The 17,564-nt window shown below is 42.7% G+C and overlaps 3 protein-coding genes across 3 annotated transcripts; all 3 read left to right on the top strand.

Moving 5' to 3' along the window:
* On the top strand, window positions 1-2,005 carry LOC310877743 (G-protein coupled receptor family C group 6 member A-like; the record flags this gene model as incomplete). Its single annotated transcript, XM_083791692.1, has 4 exons — window positions 1-103; window positions 573-861; window positions 966-1,801; window positions 1,990-2,005. The coding sequence occupies exons 1-4, from the start codon at window positions 24-26 to the stop codon at window positions 2,003-2,005; spliced, it is 1,221 nt and encodes a 406-aa protein (XP_083647818.1). The 5' UTR covers window positions 1-23.
* A 1,850-nt stretch (window positions 2,006-3,855) lies between these two features.
* Window positions 3,856-5,408, top strand: LOC310877742 (G-protein coupled receptor family C group 6 member A-like; the record flags this gene model as incomplete). The annotated part of the gene is made up of 2 exons (XM_083791691.1): window positions 3,856-4,698; window positions 5,394-5,408. The coding sequence occupies exons 1-2, from the start codon at window positions 3,961-3,963 to the stop codon at window positions 5,406-5,408; spliced, it is 753 nt and encodes a 250-aa protein (XP_083647817.1). The 5' UTR covers window positions 3,856-3,960.
* A 1,666-nt stretch (window positions 5,409-7,074) lies between these two features.
* Window positions 7,075-12,139, top strand: pcare1 (photoreceptor cilium actin regulator 1; the record flags this gene model as incomplete). The annotated part of the gene is made up of 3 exons (XM_083791690.1): window positions 7,075-10,020; window positions 10,180-10,574; window positions 12,019-12,139. 3 exons carry the CDS (start codon window positions 7,075-7,077, stop codon window positions 12,137-12,139), a joined length of 3,462 nt encoding a protein of 1,153 aa, XP_083647816.1.
* Window positions 12,140-17,564: the final 5,425 nt, after the last annotated feature.

The following is a 17,564-nucleotide window of genomic DNA, read 5'->3' as shown; positions in this document are numbered from 1 at the left end:
GTCCAGGGGACATTATAATTGGAATGCTGTGTGCCTGCCATGCTAAGGTGGAGAGTGAGAACCTGCACAGTCGAATCCAGCCAGGAAGATTCAACTGCACAGAGTAAGTTTTCAAAGAGTATAGCCCACATACCGTATTTTAATTGCATTGAGCATTATGAGATGAATTCACATATTTTAGAATAAGCTGGGAATAATTATGCATTCATTATGAATGTAATTTAAATCATTTTCTTGAACTATGGAATTTGCTGTATAGTTATTTCTGAACTTCACAATCCATATTCTACTGCAGATATACGGCAGTTCATAATTGGCTATGACATATGTGCCCCGGCCCCCTATGAGCTTTTAGAGTATATTTCCACATCTCAATACATTTTCAAATGTACAAAATATATACCTACAGACACATTTATTTTGACATATTTTGTGGATTATTGAAGATTATTGTAAATATAGTAATAAGTAATGACTATATGTTTTGGTGGGTTGGATAACTTTTTTAGCTGTTCTGTGGTGAATTCATTCAGAATTGTAGTTTTAAGCGAGTACTTCTTTTCTGATTCCAGGTTTGATTTGCGGTCATTTGTTCAGACCTTGGCTGTCATCCACACCATTGATACAATCAATGACTCTGGCTTTCTGCCCGGCATTCGTCTTGGTTACATCATCTGTGACACATGCGTGGATGCAAGCAAAGCCATCCAAAATACCATGCACCTCTTGGCCATCAACAGCTCCACGACAACGCAATGCGACTTCACCGAGAGCCCAGTAGTGAAGGCCATTATTGGAGCACGCTTCTCTGAAGTGTCCATCGCTGTGGCTCGGCTCCTGGGCATCTACATGGTCCCTCAGGTGCAGAGCGTTAACAATTTGACAATGTGTCTTGGATTAAAATCAGACAAGGTTGAAATGTAGTGCCGTAACACTTTTATTTGTAACTTTCTTGTCCCTTTTAGATAAGCACCACGTCATCTGCAGCCATCCTAGATGATAAATTTCGTTTCCCATCCTTCTTGCGCACCATACCTAGCGATGAACACCAGACCCTTGCTCTGGTCAAGCTCATGGCTCACTTTGACTGGAACTGGGTGGGTGTGGTGTCAGGGGATGATGCGTACGGCAGGGATGCTCTTCAGAGTTTCCTGAGAGAGGCTGACAATGCACACGTGTACAATGCACACGTGTGCGCTGCCTTTCAGGAGGTCCTGCCTCATTACCTGGGCCACAGCGACAGAGTGCAGCGGATCCGTGAGGTGGCAGACCGCATTCAGTCTTCCAGTGCACAGGTAGTCTTACTGATCCTGAGAAGTGAGCTGGTTGAACAGCTGTTTGAAGAGATGATCAGGAAAGGGATCTCTAGGACCTGGATTGCCACCGACAGCTGGTCCATGTCACGAACTTTGGCCTCAGTGAAAGGTATCAATGCAATTGGCGACATTTTTGGATTTAGTTTCATCAAAGGCCTTAACCCGGGATTCAAGAATTTCCTCACAAATCTTGTGCCTGGCCCAGGAGCGGTGAACAGTTTCATCGAAGAGTACAAAAATGCCAGGTTTGGATGTTCTCCAGAACTAATTAATCACAAAAAGTGCCTCAAGAGCAAGTCTGCTGCCCACTGTCCTTTGTCATACTCGCTGATGTTGAAATCTGAACTTGCCTGCACGCTGCCTGACCCCCAAAATGCAAATGATGACTTTCTAACAGATGCAGTCGATTTGAGCTTGACATATTCAGAGACACTGGCCGTATGGTCAGTTGCTCATGCACTGCGATCTCTTCTCAAATGCAATCAGTTTAATTGTTCAGGAGAGGGAAACATTCTACCATGGAAAGTAAGAACAACTTAAATCAATGTTTCATGGAATGGTGTGGTGTTGTTGTTTTGTTTCCTTTTATGAAATACATTTTATATATACTTTCCAGGGTTAGGATTATTGACACTTGACGATGTTCATGTGTTTATGCTCTTATTTGTTTCAGCTTCTCCAGGAACTGAAGAAAATTAATTTCACTCTTGACAATAAGCAGTTTTTCTTTGATGATTCTGGCAGCTTTGTGAATGGCTATGACTTGGTATATTGGGCGAAGAGGGGAGACAGGAGACATTTTGAAGATATCGGACGGTATAATCTGATGGAAAGTGTTGTGGAGATCAGATCAGCAAGTATAAACTGGGCAACTCCAAACGGAACAGTAAGAGTAACGCTAGTAACACTGTACAACACTATTGCATGGTTTTCAATAAGTGATTTTCAACCTCTTTTATATCACGTCCCATTATTTATTCGTCATTTGAGCCACAGACCACCAGTTGATGAGATTTTGCCTCACAGACCCAAAACGAAAGAATATTTTGTCATAATTGGGTAAGGTTTTGTTCACAATTCCATGCTGTATTGATGTGGTAACATAGAGATAACAGGCAAACTTTGATCAAAATAAGAATTATTGGGTGCACGGTGGCACAGTTGGTAGTGCTGTCGCCTCACAGCTAGAAGGTCCTGGGTTCGATTCCCTCTCGGGACGCTGTGGGCGCTGGCGGCGTGTTTCCTCCTCTACTCCGCGTCATCGGTGCCCATACCCAAGGCGGGGTTGGCGAAAGGGCCTTTCTGTGTGGAGTTTGCATGTTCTCCCCGTGTCCCCTAGGGTAGGTACCCTCACAAAAAACATGCAGTAATCCTGGTCTCTAAACTGCCTCCCCCTGGCCAGCCAGGGCGCCTGATGGAAGGGAAAGGAACTGGTTGGAATAACGTGTTCCTTGGCACTCAGCCATGAAGGAAGCATGAGTTCAAGTCCTTTTCCCTCCCCATGTCCCCCATATATGGGGAGTAGGTTGGCGGAGGGTGTGTAGAGCCCAGGATCACATTAGATAATTGACACACGGGTGAAAAATGGGTTACAAAATCGCGGGAATAAATAAATATATATATATTTTACGTGCTCCAAGTGTGGCATTAGACCTCTTGTAAATTAAGTTGCCTAATGCAGGTGTTTAACAATAATTTAACTCTTGAGAGCGTACAATGAAACCAAATGGACACGTAAGTCAATTTACACTCTCAAGAGTTAATTTGGTTACTAACTCTCCATCATTTAGCCGGGTTGACCACCTGGAACCCCTCCAAGGACCACTGGCGGACCAATGGTTGAAAACCACTGGTTTAATCAAACATAGGCTAAATGAAATAAGATATTAAGAAATACTTTACCCTTTTAGGTTCCAAAGTCGAGATGCTCAGAATCTTGCCCCCCAGGGACAGCCAAGAAAATCATCATGATACACTGCTGCTATAACTGTAGCAAGTGTGAAGAAGGAACTTACACCAATGTTTCAAGTCAGTACACAATTCTGTCCTTACTACTAAATACATTATTAATATAATATGTTATATTATTACCAGTGGTGGAAAGTAACTAATTACATTTACTCAAGTACTGTACTTAAGTACAATTGTGAGGTACTTTTGGTATTATTTTTGTAGAATAGCCAATTATTTTTACACCCCTTTTTTTCTCGTCGTCTCGTCGTTCCAAATGATTCCTCTCCACACACACTGCTGTCATATCCTACGGACTCACCTGCCAGTGAGGAGCCCCACCCGCTTCGAATTTTATCAACTGATAATCACAAATATGTTCCATATCCCGCTTCGACGTTGCAGTATTGACATTCTTTCCACCACTGTATACTACCTCTAAAATATAAATGCAACCTTTTTTACAGACCTTCACCACTGCCTGGTATGTCCAAATGGAACATGGTCTTTGAGAGGTTGGAGTAAATGTGAACCAAGAACAGAAGGCTATTTGAGGCTAAATGACATTGTTGCTATTGTCCTGCTTGTTGCTACTGGAGTAGGATATCTGCTGCTTTTATCTGTCCTGATAATTTTTGTGATTAATCGCCAGACTGTTGTTTTCCAAGTTGCAGGTGGGAATCTCTGCTTTATCATGATGGTTGGGCTAGCAGTTAGCTTCAGCGCAGTGGTATTGTTCATCGGTAGGCCCAATGATCACATTTGCCGATCTCGTCAAACCATGTACAGCTTTGGCTTCACACTGACTGTTTCTTGTATCCTGGTCAAAGCTTTCCGCACGTTCCTTGCATTCCTTTTGGATGGACATCGGCAGTATATGTTGAACAAACTTTATAAACCCCCTGTCATCGTTATTTGTGGTACAGCCATCCAGGGCCTTATCTGCCTGTTATGGTTGATCATTAAGGGTCCAAAGGTCGAGATCCACATTTTGCGGCAAAGCATGACCATTCTGCTGCAGTGCAATGAAGGATCTAATTGGGGATTTGGCATTATGCTATGTTATATCGCCCTACTTGCCTTTATTTGCTTCATTCTCGCCCTGAAAGCTAGAAAGGTTCCGCAGCGCTTTAATGAAACGGGCTACATTATCTTTTCCATGCTTATTTACCTATTTGTTTGGGTGTGTTTCATCCCAATCTATGTGACAAAAAGTCAACAGCGCTCATCTGTCCAAGCATCTGCCATTGTTGTCTCCAACTTTGGTGTGATCCTCTGCCTTTTTTTGCCCAAGTGTTACATGATGCTTTACAAGAAAAAAGATATCAGTCAGCAGGCTTACTTAAACAGAGTGCGCATGTATTCAATCAGCTCCACTAAACACATACTGTCAGATATCTCTCTTGATTCAGAGGAGTTCTCTAAGGAGGCGGTAGCACCATGTAGAGGGAATTCAGTCAAGAGTTGTGATTCTACGGATTCAGGCATATCCACAGTAGAATCTTCTATAGCAGTTATAACATTGAGTGATATAAACGATTCAAGGTGTATTGCCATATCCTTAACTCCCCAAACTAGGCAAAGGTTCAGATCAAAATCCCATTGAGATAAAGATCCACTGTTTTATTTGTATGTGTGTCTAAAACATTGAAGACATTATTCTTTGCCTTTATGACATACACATGTCAGCCAGATGGAATGTACAATTGAGGAGTTAGGAATGTCCCCTGTCATCCCCTGTATTATCTGACATGAAGCCCGAATATACAACAACTGTAAGGATCAACTTGAAATGAAGCATTCAATTAAAAATGTACAGCAAATTATCTGCATCCAACAAATAAGTGTCTCGGTTTAGTTTATTTGCATTTAAAATGCGGAATGTGGTACAGAATAACAACAACAAAGTCTGTGCATCAGCTTGTCATCTCAATTATTAGATGTGAACATTTCTCTCTCTGGTCTTAAGAAGTGAATTCATAATTCATAATCACTGATCCCGATATAATATGGTATTTGTTTTGATGTCAATGTGAAGCTTTGAGCTAGCTATCAAATGTATTAGACATGCTACGAGGTGATATTTTGTGTTGTGTTGTGTTGTGTTGTGTGAATGGTGTACACAAGCTAATGGGGATCTAATAAATGAATAAAAATGAATCAAATCTGATTGGACTGCCATGTGTTTCCAGTGGAACAAACATGAAGTTGTTAAAAATGTATTATTTACCCAAAACATTTGAAAGAAGTCGAGCAATTTACAATTTAGGCATTTAGCAGATGCAGATGCAGATGCAGCAGAAGGACAACACAAGGTAATACATCAAATGCATATAGGAATCTAGGATCATACGTAAGGGGCATCTGTGGCTAAATACATATCATTTTTGGGGATCCTTGACATGAAAAAGGTTTGAGAACCACTGACAAAGAAAAATAGGTTATTTCAGAAAACTGTTAAGGATTTAAAAGACATTTGCAGGATCGGCCTCAGGTCGTTAATGGCAGATTGTGAGATTTGTTTTAATTGTGCCTCTTCTATTTGACATTTTTTGAGTTCTTGATCAGCCAGGTACACTTCTATTTAGCTGCCAAACCCGCTTTTAAGTTTTACGTTATATTTTATCGCTTTTTATCGCCACAATTATTGTTGCTTTGCTCCCTTCAAGTGTTGTAAACATGCATAGATCCCTTTTTGTCTTTGGAGAGGAAAAGCATATAGCCTAACAAACTTGAAGGTGCATGCCAAACATAAACTGAGTTTTATATGTGCAAATGTTTGCAATCAGGTTACCATCATTCTCTGCCATTTGATCATCATCAAATGGCGGTGGCTCAGGGGTAGAGTGCCTGGATGGTAACCGTAAGGTTGCCAGTTCGAACCCGGGCTCCCCCAGATACTGTCGAAGTGTCCTTGAGCAAGAAACTGAACCCCTAATTGCTCCCGATGTGCTAGTTGGTGCCTTGCATGGTTTCCGCTGCCATCGGTGTATGAATGTGTGTGTGAATGGGTGAATGTAATGCACAATCTCTGTAAAGCACCTTGGATAAAGGCGCTATATAAATGCACCATTTACCATTTACCTGATAGACAGGACAGTATTATGACCAATTAAGATCATAACTGCGCCCCCCAGTTATGATCTTAATTGGTCATATACCATAATATACCAGTTATTTCTGGTAATATAGGCATGCGCTTTTCAGTGTGTGACACCTGTGCATAACTCAGGCTTTAATTGTCACACTTTGGTTTTCCAACTGTTGAGATTGTATACAATTTGGACATTACGTAAGGTGCGTAACAATTATTTTTGTTTGCCATGGGTTAAAGTGAGTCATACTGTGCAGCAAGCTATAAGCAGCTACCTGATGCCAGCCGTCATTACACAAATGAGCTTATGGTCTTACAAGTGGGTGCAGTTTCATATGCTTTAACCTGACATGTGTGCACTGAGGAGTGCATTGAAAGCCTCACTAATCCTTTCAGCTGCTCGTCCTTCGTGACATACAGGAGGATACAGTACAGTAACTTAAGGAACATGAAGAATACTCTCTGGATATATTTGCCGATTTATGATTGGTAGAATAGTCTTTCAAGATGGATTTATCAATATTTTGTTTTGGGTAATGGTGTTCGGAAATACAGCTTTTTCAGACACAACAGCCTGCAGAGGGGCCATCTGAATGCGACAGCTACAGAAGGTGGCTAAGGGCCCATGCCTTTCTTTTGTATTTTTACTTCAAATTCTACTTGGCCACTTTTTGAGTAGCACTAACAGGCTTTCTTCTATTTGAAACATTTGAAATGGGCTGTTCTCCATCAAAGGGCAACAATTTTGGGACCCAGGGACCTTTCCGAAGGGGTAGGCTTGGGCCTGGGACCCAGGATTGTCCTGGAGAGCCTCAGTATGACGATGGAGAGGGTGGGGGCTCCGCAGTACCAGCAGAAGGGGACCTCAGGGAAAGGAAGCCAGCTGGACCGACCCACTGCGCTCAGCTCCCTCTCACACCGCAAAAAAAGAGAGCTTCAGTTTCTGAGCTGGCACCAGAGGCAGTCAACTTGGATAAACAGGGGACGCAAGGGATGGACGTCGGTAGATTGACACCTGGAAAAGAGAAACAAGGAGACAAGCAGGACGCAACAGACAAAAAGACTGCCAAGAAGCCGAAGAAGAATAACAGAGGCGTTAAACCACTGAAAAAGAAAGAGAAGGAGAAAAAAGCCACACTGTTAGAGCAGAAAGTGGATTTTCCAGAGCCTTTGGTAAAAGCACACCAAGCTGCGTATGCCTTTTTGAATCCTAGTATAAATAAATATGACATTCTACTGGGTCTTTTGGAACAGGCAACCCAAACTCAGGTTAACGTGCAGCCTATGGTGGCCTTCATGGTTCTACGATATGAGGAAATAAACCGGGCCCTTGAGGGAGTGGTGGACGAGGGGGAGAGGCTTCTGAAAGAGAACGGGGAACATCTGGCCTGGCCGAGCCCAATGAAAAACCTGTCTTCTTCCTCACTGAAGATGGATAGCGAGCCCCCGCCAGATTTGTTGCAGCAGCTCCTTCAGTATACGACTCAGAGAATGCGGAATGTGAGCCAAACTGTTGGTGGAATTGGAGACTCTGCAATGGAGGAGGCCGTTGAGTACTTTGCGTCTCTTTCTGAGCTGTTGGACGAGAAGCTCAAAGCAAAGCATGCAGTAGAGGCCAGGCTATTGCGACTGTTGACCCGAATAGAAGTAGCCTCGCTGCGCAAGCCGGGACCGGAGGATTCATCTCTCTTTAGTGAGGACAGTGGTATTGGGGCCGAGATCGAATCCCTGGCTGGCTCTGAAAGACACCATAGACGTGGGAGTGGTGAGTCTACAGGGACAAATAGGACGACTCCCAGTCCTATGAGATGCAACACCAGGACTATGAGGCAAGGCGCATCAAAGCCAAAGGTTTCAAGCAAAATGAGCCCTAGTGTTTCTCTCAACTCCATAGATTCTATATGTACTCTTAAAGCTAGGGACCAAAAAGACACAGAGTCTCTGTTGGGATCAGTCTCCTTAGATGATGAGGAAGAAGACGCTGATGAGGAGGAAACAGATGGAGACACAGGAGATAGCGAAGTGTGTGTTAGGAAGCGATCAAACTCTTCACCTGCTAAACCGGACCAAAAACCTTGCCGCCTGCCGCCGAAGCGTATAGAGAACCCTCAAAACGTAGAGATGACTTTGAAGATGAAAGATGCTATCAGTGGACGGATACAGTTTGTTCCGTCACAACATGCCTGTGCCAAAGCTAAGTTAACAGAAAGCCCCAAAACGAGCAGACGTCAGTGGGCAGAGGATGAGGATCGGCCCCCAAGGAGACCCCAGACGGCAGCTCCTGTTCGGAAGGGAGCCAACAAAAAGAGCCCTGTTGCCAAAGAGCGGCGCACGCGGTCTACAGAATCACTGCGAAGCAAAGCAGAAGATCCAACACTTCTTGAATTAGAGAGAACCCAGAGAGATCTAAGTCAGAGGATAGAGAGAATGTGCAGACAGACAGGGACAAACACGGGTAACAAAGTTCCATCCAAACAAACTCAGGGAAATGCGCCTATGCCTTCTGTAGCATCCAGTCGGATACATCCTGCACTGGAGAAGAACAGCCGTCAACCTATCAAGGACAAGGCAGGCCTCATGAAGCACAGCAACGGAGAACAAGAAGCAACCAAAGATGTGGGAGAGGTTAAGAAAAAGAAAGACAAAAAGAAAACCTCTAAGAGTCCATTGGAAGCCACCCCACCTCCGAGCCCACCTTCATCACGCGCATCTTCTGGGCTGTCCAGAGGTAGAAATTCAGTCAAGAGACTGATTGATACTTTCAGTCAGGGTATAGAGGAACTAGAGAGCCCCAAAGTATTGGGGCCTCTCAAAGGCGTGCGAAGGTGTGGCGTTCCTGTGCTGCCAGGTTTGGGAAACATGGAGGCCGCGCTCAGCAGTAGAATAACCAGTTGTCGAGCTGAAACCATATCAACATATAAAATGGAGGACCTGGATCTGGCTAATCTTCCACCGCCACCACTGGAAGTGTTACTGGACAACTCATTCGAGGGAGCCCGGAGTATTTCCTCTGAAACAGACGAAAGGACTACAAATACAGAGAGGTCGGCTGTTGGGAAGAAGGCCACGGTGTCACGACTGCGGGCCTCCGTTCAGTCTGTGGCAGTACTGCCAAGCAAAGGGAGCCTGCCCCAAGGTTCTAGGGTTGTTTCCACTGCCATGACAGATTACCAGGACACATCTGCTGAAGCACAGAGCCAACCTGACCTTCAGCCAGAGGTCGACTCAGACGCAGAACACGCTGCTTCCCTGTATAAACAATCCAGAAAAATCATACACCTGCGGCACTCGTCAGACTCTGCATTGGACATTTCTTCTTTGTGCTATCACGTTCCAACACCAGCTCTCAGCCCAGCAGCATCAGCAGGAGACGAAGAAGACTTCAGTTGCCGTCCGGCCCCTGGTTCTAACGATTCACTGTGTATGGTGACTCCCACTTCAGTAGTCGGTAGCCAACCGCCTTCTACCCCACCAACGTCTAGGGCCCGAATGCTACCATCAACACCTACTCCAAGCAGCTCACACCGAAGACTGCCCAGTCCCCATGCTTTCACAAAGCAGCCCAGCTCTTCGTCCTCAATCAGCCCCCCAACCAACCGGAAACTCCCTACACCACCAGCAGTTCAGAGGATGTTACCAAGCTCACCTGTTGCGAGGCAGAGCTTTCCAAATGTAAACTCGGCATCCTCCAACTCTTCCAATGTACCCTCTCCACCGGCTTCACCTAAAGTGCATAGACGGAATAATTCAAACACAAACTATGTACACTCTTACGTCAAGGCACCGTCGCCACCTGCCTCGCCTAAAGTACAAAGACAGAATATTTCAAACGCAAACTCTGCCTCATCGTACCGTTTCAAAGCGCCATCTCCACCGGCCTCACCTAAAGTGCAAAGATGGACACGGGAGAACAGCGGTGAAGACTCATCTACTCGGCCTAAAAGTAATGCTCGCTCCGTCTTCTGCCCTGTCTCCCCATCACTCTTCAAGGCACAGCCTTGTCCACCTCAAGCATGGGCCTCCACTGGAGTCTCTGTTCTCCCACAGTCTTGGAGAAATCTGGGCAGGCTTCCGCAATTTGTCCGAGGCCCCCAGCCCTTCATCCGGCGCAGCCATTCAGATCGAAGGCCAAGTCTGACCCTGCCACTTCGACCACCCGGCAACTTTTCAGTGGCAGAGTTTTGTGGAAGTGAGCCATCTATAAATACACAAGGGTGAGTGTTTGACATGCGTCATCTTTTAAGGCGAATTTATACTTGACTCAAATGACAAAAACTAAAAACATATTTTTGATGTCTGACTTTACATAGGACAACGTAGAAATAAGCTTTAAAATTGTGCATATTTCCATTGTTTAAATGGTAAATGGTGCATTTATATAGCGCCTTTATCCAAGGCGCTTTACAGAGATTGTGCATTACATTCACCCATTCACACACACATTCATACACCGATGGCAGCGGAAACCATGCAAGGCACCAACTAGCACATCGGGAGCAATTAGGGGTTCAGTGTCTTGCTCAAGGACACTTCGACAGTAACTCTGGGGGAGCCCGGGTTTGAACTGGCAACCTTGCGGTTGCCATCCAGGCACTCTACCCCTGAACCACCACCGACCCCCATTTACAAATTTACTAATATAATGGATTGCTGCAGAACACTGTTCCCTCTTACTATTTTAGATAGTCTGACAAAAAATATTAATTTTGGCACACTACTGTATCAAACATCTGTGATTACATTTCTAGGTATATATACAAGCCAAGTAGAATTTGAAGTAAAAATACAAAAGAAAGGCATGGGCCCTTAGCCACCTTCTGTAGCTGTTGCATTCAGATGGCCCCTCTGCAGGCTGTTGTGTCTGAAAAAGCTGTATTTCCGAACACCATTACCCAAAACAAAATACATTTATATAAAAGTATAGCAAGTTGTGTGTTAGTTCGCATGACATAATGATCTTCACTGGGATAAGCAAACGTGCTACAAATATGTCTATAATGTCTTGTGGAGTTTCTGAATTATGGTGTTGTGTCACCAGGTTATTGGATTACAATACCAGCAAAATGCCCAGACAGTTAGGAGACATGAACACAATGTAGAGAGACAACACATTACAGAGTAATTAGAGTACATTTGATTTGAGCGTGTGAAGAGACATTTGATCTATTGTCTTGTCTATTGCATATCAGAATTGTGAGGTAAAAAGCATCAACACTTTATTTTGTTAAAGCTACGTTGTTGCACAATGCTTGTTCACTGAAGAATACATTAGGCCTTGCAAACCTATGTTTAAATGTAGCCTATGTTTTATTGCATTTACTGTGTATGATGTTGTGCATTTGGAAAGAAACTGTATGATGCAGTCCCTTCAAAATAGCAATGGGAACCAGAATTATTTGTGTCTTGTAACTTTTTGTAAGGCCTTTATACTGTACAGCTGCACTTCAGATTTTTATTCTGTGTATTTAATGGCCAGAATAAAATATTGACCGACTGTACATTGAAGTTCATGTATCTGTAGAGCATATTACGCTCTTCTTCTAAGTACAGGGTAGTTCATGAACTGGCTAATCTGTGACTCACCTTGCCCAGTTCTAAGTGGCACGCACCCTGCACCTGACCCATTTCATGACCACATCCTCTCCGTCATTTTCACAGGCTTGAGGATGAGCCAGCAAGGGGGGAGCTGTGGAGCATCCAATCAGGTCTCAGAGCTAAAGCACGTTCAGCTTCGCATCCAGACCTATGTGTTGTGGGTCAGGCCTTACACCTTGAATGAAGGAGCCAATGAAGAACCAAGGAGGATTACGGATTAGCAGCAGGCCTCTCGGGGATTTAAACTGTTGTTTTTCATTTAGCAGAAGAGAGGAAGTGCTAACTCTGGCTTCTGTGCTGGGGGTACCTGGGGGTTCTCTTACTGTTCACTTGTAGTACATAGCAGAATCATGATATGCATATCTGCAGAAAACATAACATTCCAATAAACTATATATACGGTTTATAGTATACACTATACACAGTACAGTATACACACTGCATATACTGTAGGCCTACTGTGCATGTACTGTGTATACAGTGTTGTGCATGTCTACATTTCCTGCATGTTTAATGTTTACGATGTCTTACACACACCTTATTTGGTTCCACAAAGAGATCATAATTTTATTGAATCAATCATGCATCAAACAGGACTGGGTTCAATGAACTTGAAATCATTCCGTTCAAGAAGTGGATTTTCTTCAGAATTCAAATGTAATTCTTTTGACAATAAGCTTCAGTATTCTTCCTCTGTCGTTATCAAAGATGTTACTGTTTCCCAGGAAATGAAAGTGTTGGCTTTGGATTAGAGTTGGAAGGAGTCTTTGGTTACGAGGAAGGTCAGAAGAGTAATTATGAAGGTCAATGAAGGTTGTGTGTAAGCAAAAACAATAATGTGTTTACACTTGCCTAATGAGATGTCAAATCTCTGGATTTATATAATGTGTATTTGTTAACAACAATATTTGTGAAAAACATTCTTTGAATTCTCAGTGTTTGTTGATGGATTTGATTTATTTTTTACCTTTTGCTTTAAATAAAAATGGGCACATTTTGGCATCCTTGATTTGCTGTGATACCTGTTACTGCTTATAGGTTAAACAGTTAATTAATTCAGTTTATTATTATCTTATCAATCATGGCATCTTATTACTGTCAATTTGTCATAATGTGTATAAAGACCCTTTGGGTGGAATGAAAGGAATGTTGGTTATAGCCAGTTTATACTTAAAAACAACCTGTGCAGGTACAATTTGATATAATTTTATTTTGAAAATGATGAAAAAAACAAACAAAAAACAAGGTCACTATAAATGTCATCCACCTTGTACCTCTATATTTAGCAATTTCACCAGCAATTTTATATGGTTTAGTCGACGCAATCATATTGTCTTGCCTGACTGTGGTTAGTGAGTGGTACTCCAGTACTGTATGTGTCCCAGGCCCCTGGGCTGCCTCCAAGAGTCCTTCAAATAAGCCATTGTTTAGTTTTCATTGATTAACCCATTCTGGACGGGAACCCTTAGCTATTTTTGAAAAACCTGTGAAAATGTGGAACAAATCTTTGAATATATATTCTTTCAGAGCGAACGTTTTTAACTCAATTATTTGCTTCTGGGGATCCCTGCAATAACATATTTTCAGATGTGGTTAGGCGTCCGATTACATATAATATTTGGCGTCCTTGGAATTAAATAGTTTGAGAACGACTGACTACAAACATAGGTTTTTCAGAAAACTGTCAGGATTTAGAAGACATATTTTTTTAATCGGGCTCATTCTAATTGGCTTAATAAATATTTGTGGTCCTGCCTGTAAGTAATGATGTATTCCAAGGAATACTGGACAACTCACCCCGGTGCTTGCCCGTTTTAATGTGCTAATATGCTATTAGCTGTTTGTATTCTTTTTGGAAAAATATAAAAGGATACTCCTGTGGAAAGGCTATATTATTTTACTTATATTGACCCTATAAACAATTTAGTATTATTTAGTATATTTAAGGTTTTGCCTACTCAAATGGTACCTCGTCAGATAATCCCCACATATCCAACAACTTCTGTGAACAGACTTCACTGTAATAGCTTTTAATAAATTATATTTGTACTCATGAAAGTTTATAGTTAGATAAATTCAAAGTCCAGCCGTCTGCTGTCCAGCCTCTCCCACTCCTCACTGGGGAAAATAGAAACGGGGTGAGTTGTCTTGTTACCATTCCAAGCAGCTGCTCTGCTCTGCTTACAATGGTCACACGGTGTTTCTTACTAAATTGGCTTATAGGACCTGCATGTGAAGAGTTGGCACGTAGCCTACTGTACTGCAAGAGATATGAACTGAACAGTATGTGTACCAGAAATGCTGGTTATGTTTCCATTTCCTTGTTCTGTGCTTGCACACAACCAATCTTTGCCATTGGAATGTTATAGGCCCCTTAAATCCAATGTATTGTATTATTCCAAAGAATATAGAACGCACAAATATAGGAACGCACCCAGGGTGCCGGCCCGAACGGTTGAGAAATGACAGAGTTACCGTGTGGGGGTCCCTCTACTGTACCCTCCACTGTACTGTCACTGTCACTGTACTGGCACACCCGAAATCACCATATATACAGTTAATATGTGCGTGTGTTTGTGTGTGTGTTAGGTTGCACACAGGTGGTGAAAAACAACCATGCTGTTCCCGTAATCAGACGCACCCACACACCCACCCACACACATAGTCACTTAAGGAAGTGGTTGCACCACTTACAAAGAAAAATAAGATAATATATATGTGTGTATGGCAGCCTGCCATATCACTCCCAGGCAGAGAGCCAAAGGAGGACAGTGCTGTCTGTGTGCTGGAGAAGGGGACCAAAGGGCCTCAGAGGGCACATCACTGCTGTGCTAAACGAAATGATACTACCTACCTCATACAGACATACAACCTCTGCTTCTTCAATCAATTTAATTACTCTGCTAATTAATACAGATATATAATCCTACAGGGAGATTTGACTACAGATCAATCTGGCCGAGCACGAAGTGTCAGCCAACTGAGAGAACAAAGTATTGGTATAGGCACAGTACAAGTGTGTTTATTTGCAAATCGATAAATGAACACTGAGGATTTTACTGTGTACGTGTTTAAAGCTATATTTCTATATTGATCGAGAAAGTTGAATCGTGACATGAAAAGGGTAATGACGGTTTTATGCTCTTACAGCACAAACGGCTCTGAGCCACTCTGCTACACTAGCATGATGACATTGTTCACAATCCATTTGCACAACTGTTCTACCAGTTCTACTGATTGCTTCATTGTTTTAGAACAGAGACTGGTTTCAGGGAGGATTATGGATAAGTAATATTGTGTAATATGTCGCACCTGACTAGCATGCATAAGATAGAGGGAGCATGATAGGAGTAAACCGTATAAAACAGGTTATTTTCCTATACAGATTAGGCCTACACTACAGTATGAGGCCTAATCAGTATCAGTATTGAACATCACAGATGTGTTAAAACTGTGTTGTCAACTTACATTGTTAACTAGAAAAAGTGCCCTTCTGGGCACAGGTCTCCACCAGGATAGGAATGTAGGACATTGCAGCTTGCCTTCATCTGGTGGTTGGATAAAAGGGCAACAAAAGTAAACTAGGGAGTTGGCATTCAAAGTTATCCATGCACAGATCCGTGCAGTTAGAGGTAAAAACACTTTTCGGCCAGTTATAGCGCCACCTTGAGGCTGAGTTGAAATTGTTCATGTGGCATTTCTTCCTCGGCCTAGTGGGAATGTGCGTGCACAATTTCACGGAAATCACGCGATGTGTTCATGATTTGCAGCATTTTGTTTGAAACTGAGCACTCCTGTGAACTTTGGAAGCCAATCTTAACCAATCAGGATGGAGTCTGAGAAATCTGAAAGACCCGTTTCGTTGAATGGCTCTAGAGAGACTATGTACCAATTTGCTGGACGATGTTTGGACAAAATCTGTAGGTGTACTGTGCAAAAACTTGTTTTGCACAAAGCGGCCTCCTGGTGGCGCTATAACAGGCCGTTCTGGAAAGTTTGGGGCAGAGGTTCATCGTTGGCATCCAGGGAGTGTGTGTGCAAAATTTGGCATCGACCGGGTTAACGGTGGCCGAGATTAGCTGCTCACGGACACACGGACGGACACACACACGGACGGACACACACACGGACGGACGGACGGACGGAGTGCAAAACATACTCTCCCCCCATGCCTTCGGCCTGGTGGAGACAATTAATACAATAACTATTATTAAGTGTCTGCTGGCATGACATGCTTGCCATATGGTCACAGCTTTTACTACACAGTAGCACATTACAGAGTTGGCTGGACTTGTGCTGCTGAGACTACTTGTCCTTTAGGTGACTGGTGACCCAAAACCTGTCTGGTCTTATGTGCTAGGAAACTCTAATCCATTTTCTTGGAAGACAATAGGTTAGGGGAGGGTACCAACAAACTCACTCCATCACACGTCACACCAGAAGCCAGAAATTGTGGAAAGGTTGGACTTGGGCCTAGAAGCAACCCCAGCCTGTAAAACACGTTTATACAAAAAAAAAAAAAAATACTGCATGTGTGAATAGTAGTGAATGAGAATTTGACTGATTGAATACTTCATTAGCAGTTTGAAAAATAAAAATAAAAAGCAGAGGAAAGTACAGTTTACAAGTACAAGGTCTGCTCAGAGCATTTTAAACGCAAGAAAGCCGATGGCTCTGTAAGTCGTTTTCCATCGTAGGTCCTTTTGTACTCATTTCATTGAAACATTTAATGAGTAATGACAAAAACATTGTATAAATGGTTAGAAGTCAAAAAGAAAAATATGTGCAATAAACAAGAATACAAATGAAATGATGAATTGATATAGACTACTTTGAAAAGCCTCTGAATGGATAATGAAAGCATGCACCTCGATGAAAGCACCAAAATGATTTAGGTTTGACAAAACTGACGATGTACAGTAACAGCTGGTTTATTATTACTACTACTACTACTACTACTACTACTAGGCCTACTACTACTACTACTACTACTACTACTACTACTAATAATAATAATAATAATAATAATAATAATGGTTGACTCAGTATCAATATCCCCCACCTTTCGCACTGATCAATAAACTACTACTAAGTTACATTACATCCAGTATCTGGAATGTAATCTGACATGCGATGTTGACTGTTGTCCACTAGAGAGAAAACTTGGTCCACATAAATTTTTTCTCCAGCTCCCTTGAAATAAAAACGTCTCGGTTTCCGAGGCTACCTCTCCTGTGTTTCCCTTTCCCAAGATAGAGAACAAACACAAACAGGTAGGCTAGTGTTTGTTGTTGTCAATAATATAATCTTTTGTAAGAAAACGTTTAATTAAAAACTAAAACGTCTCACACAGTGTTTTAACAGGTAGGCCAATACAAATTGCTTCGGAAATTCAAATGGCAAACTTGCATAGGCCTACAGGTCTGCAGCCGCAAAACATCTCAAAATGTACAGCCTGGTAGGCTATGTATTGTGGGCCTATAGACCGATTCCGTACCGGTTTCATGGTCGCAGCCTACGTATTTCCTGTAGGCGGACTCGACGTAGCTGCGGGGGTAAAACCCTCACCAGGCGCACATCTTCCACTACAGTGAACGGCAGAGTGACTG

This window comes from Protomyctophum parallelum (genome assembly GCF_964188405.1).
Source record: "Protomyctophum parallelum genome assembly, chromosome: 20".
In the NCBI taxonomy this organism is placed as follows: Eukaryota; Metazoa; Chordata; class Actinopteri; order Myctophiformes; family Myctophidae; genus Protomyctophum; species Protomyctophum parallelum.
This window is presented reverse-complemented; position numbering and strand designations above follow the sequence as displayed.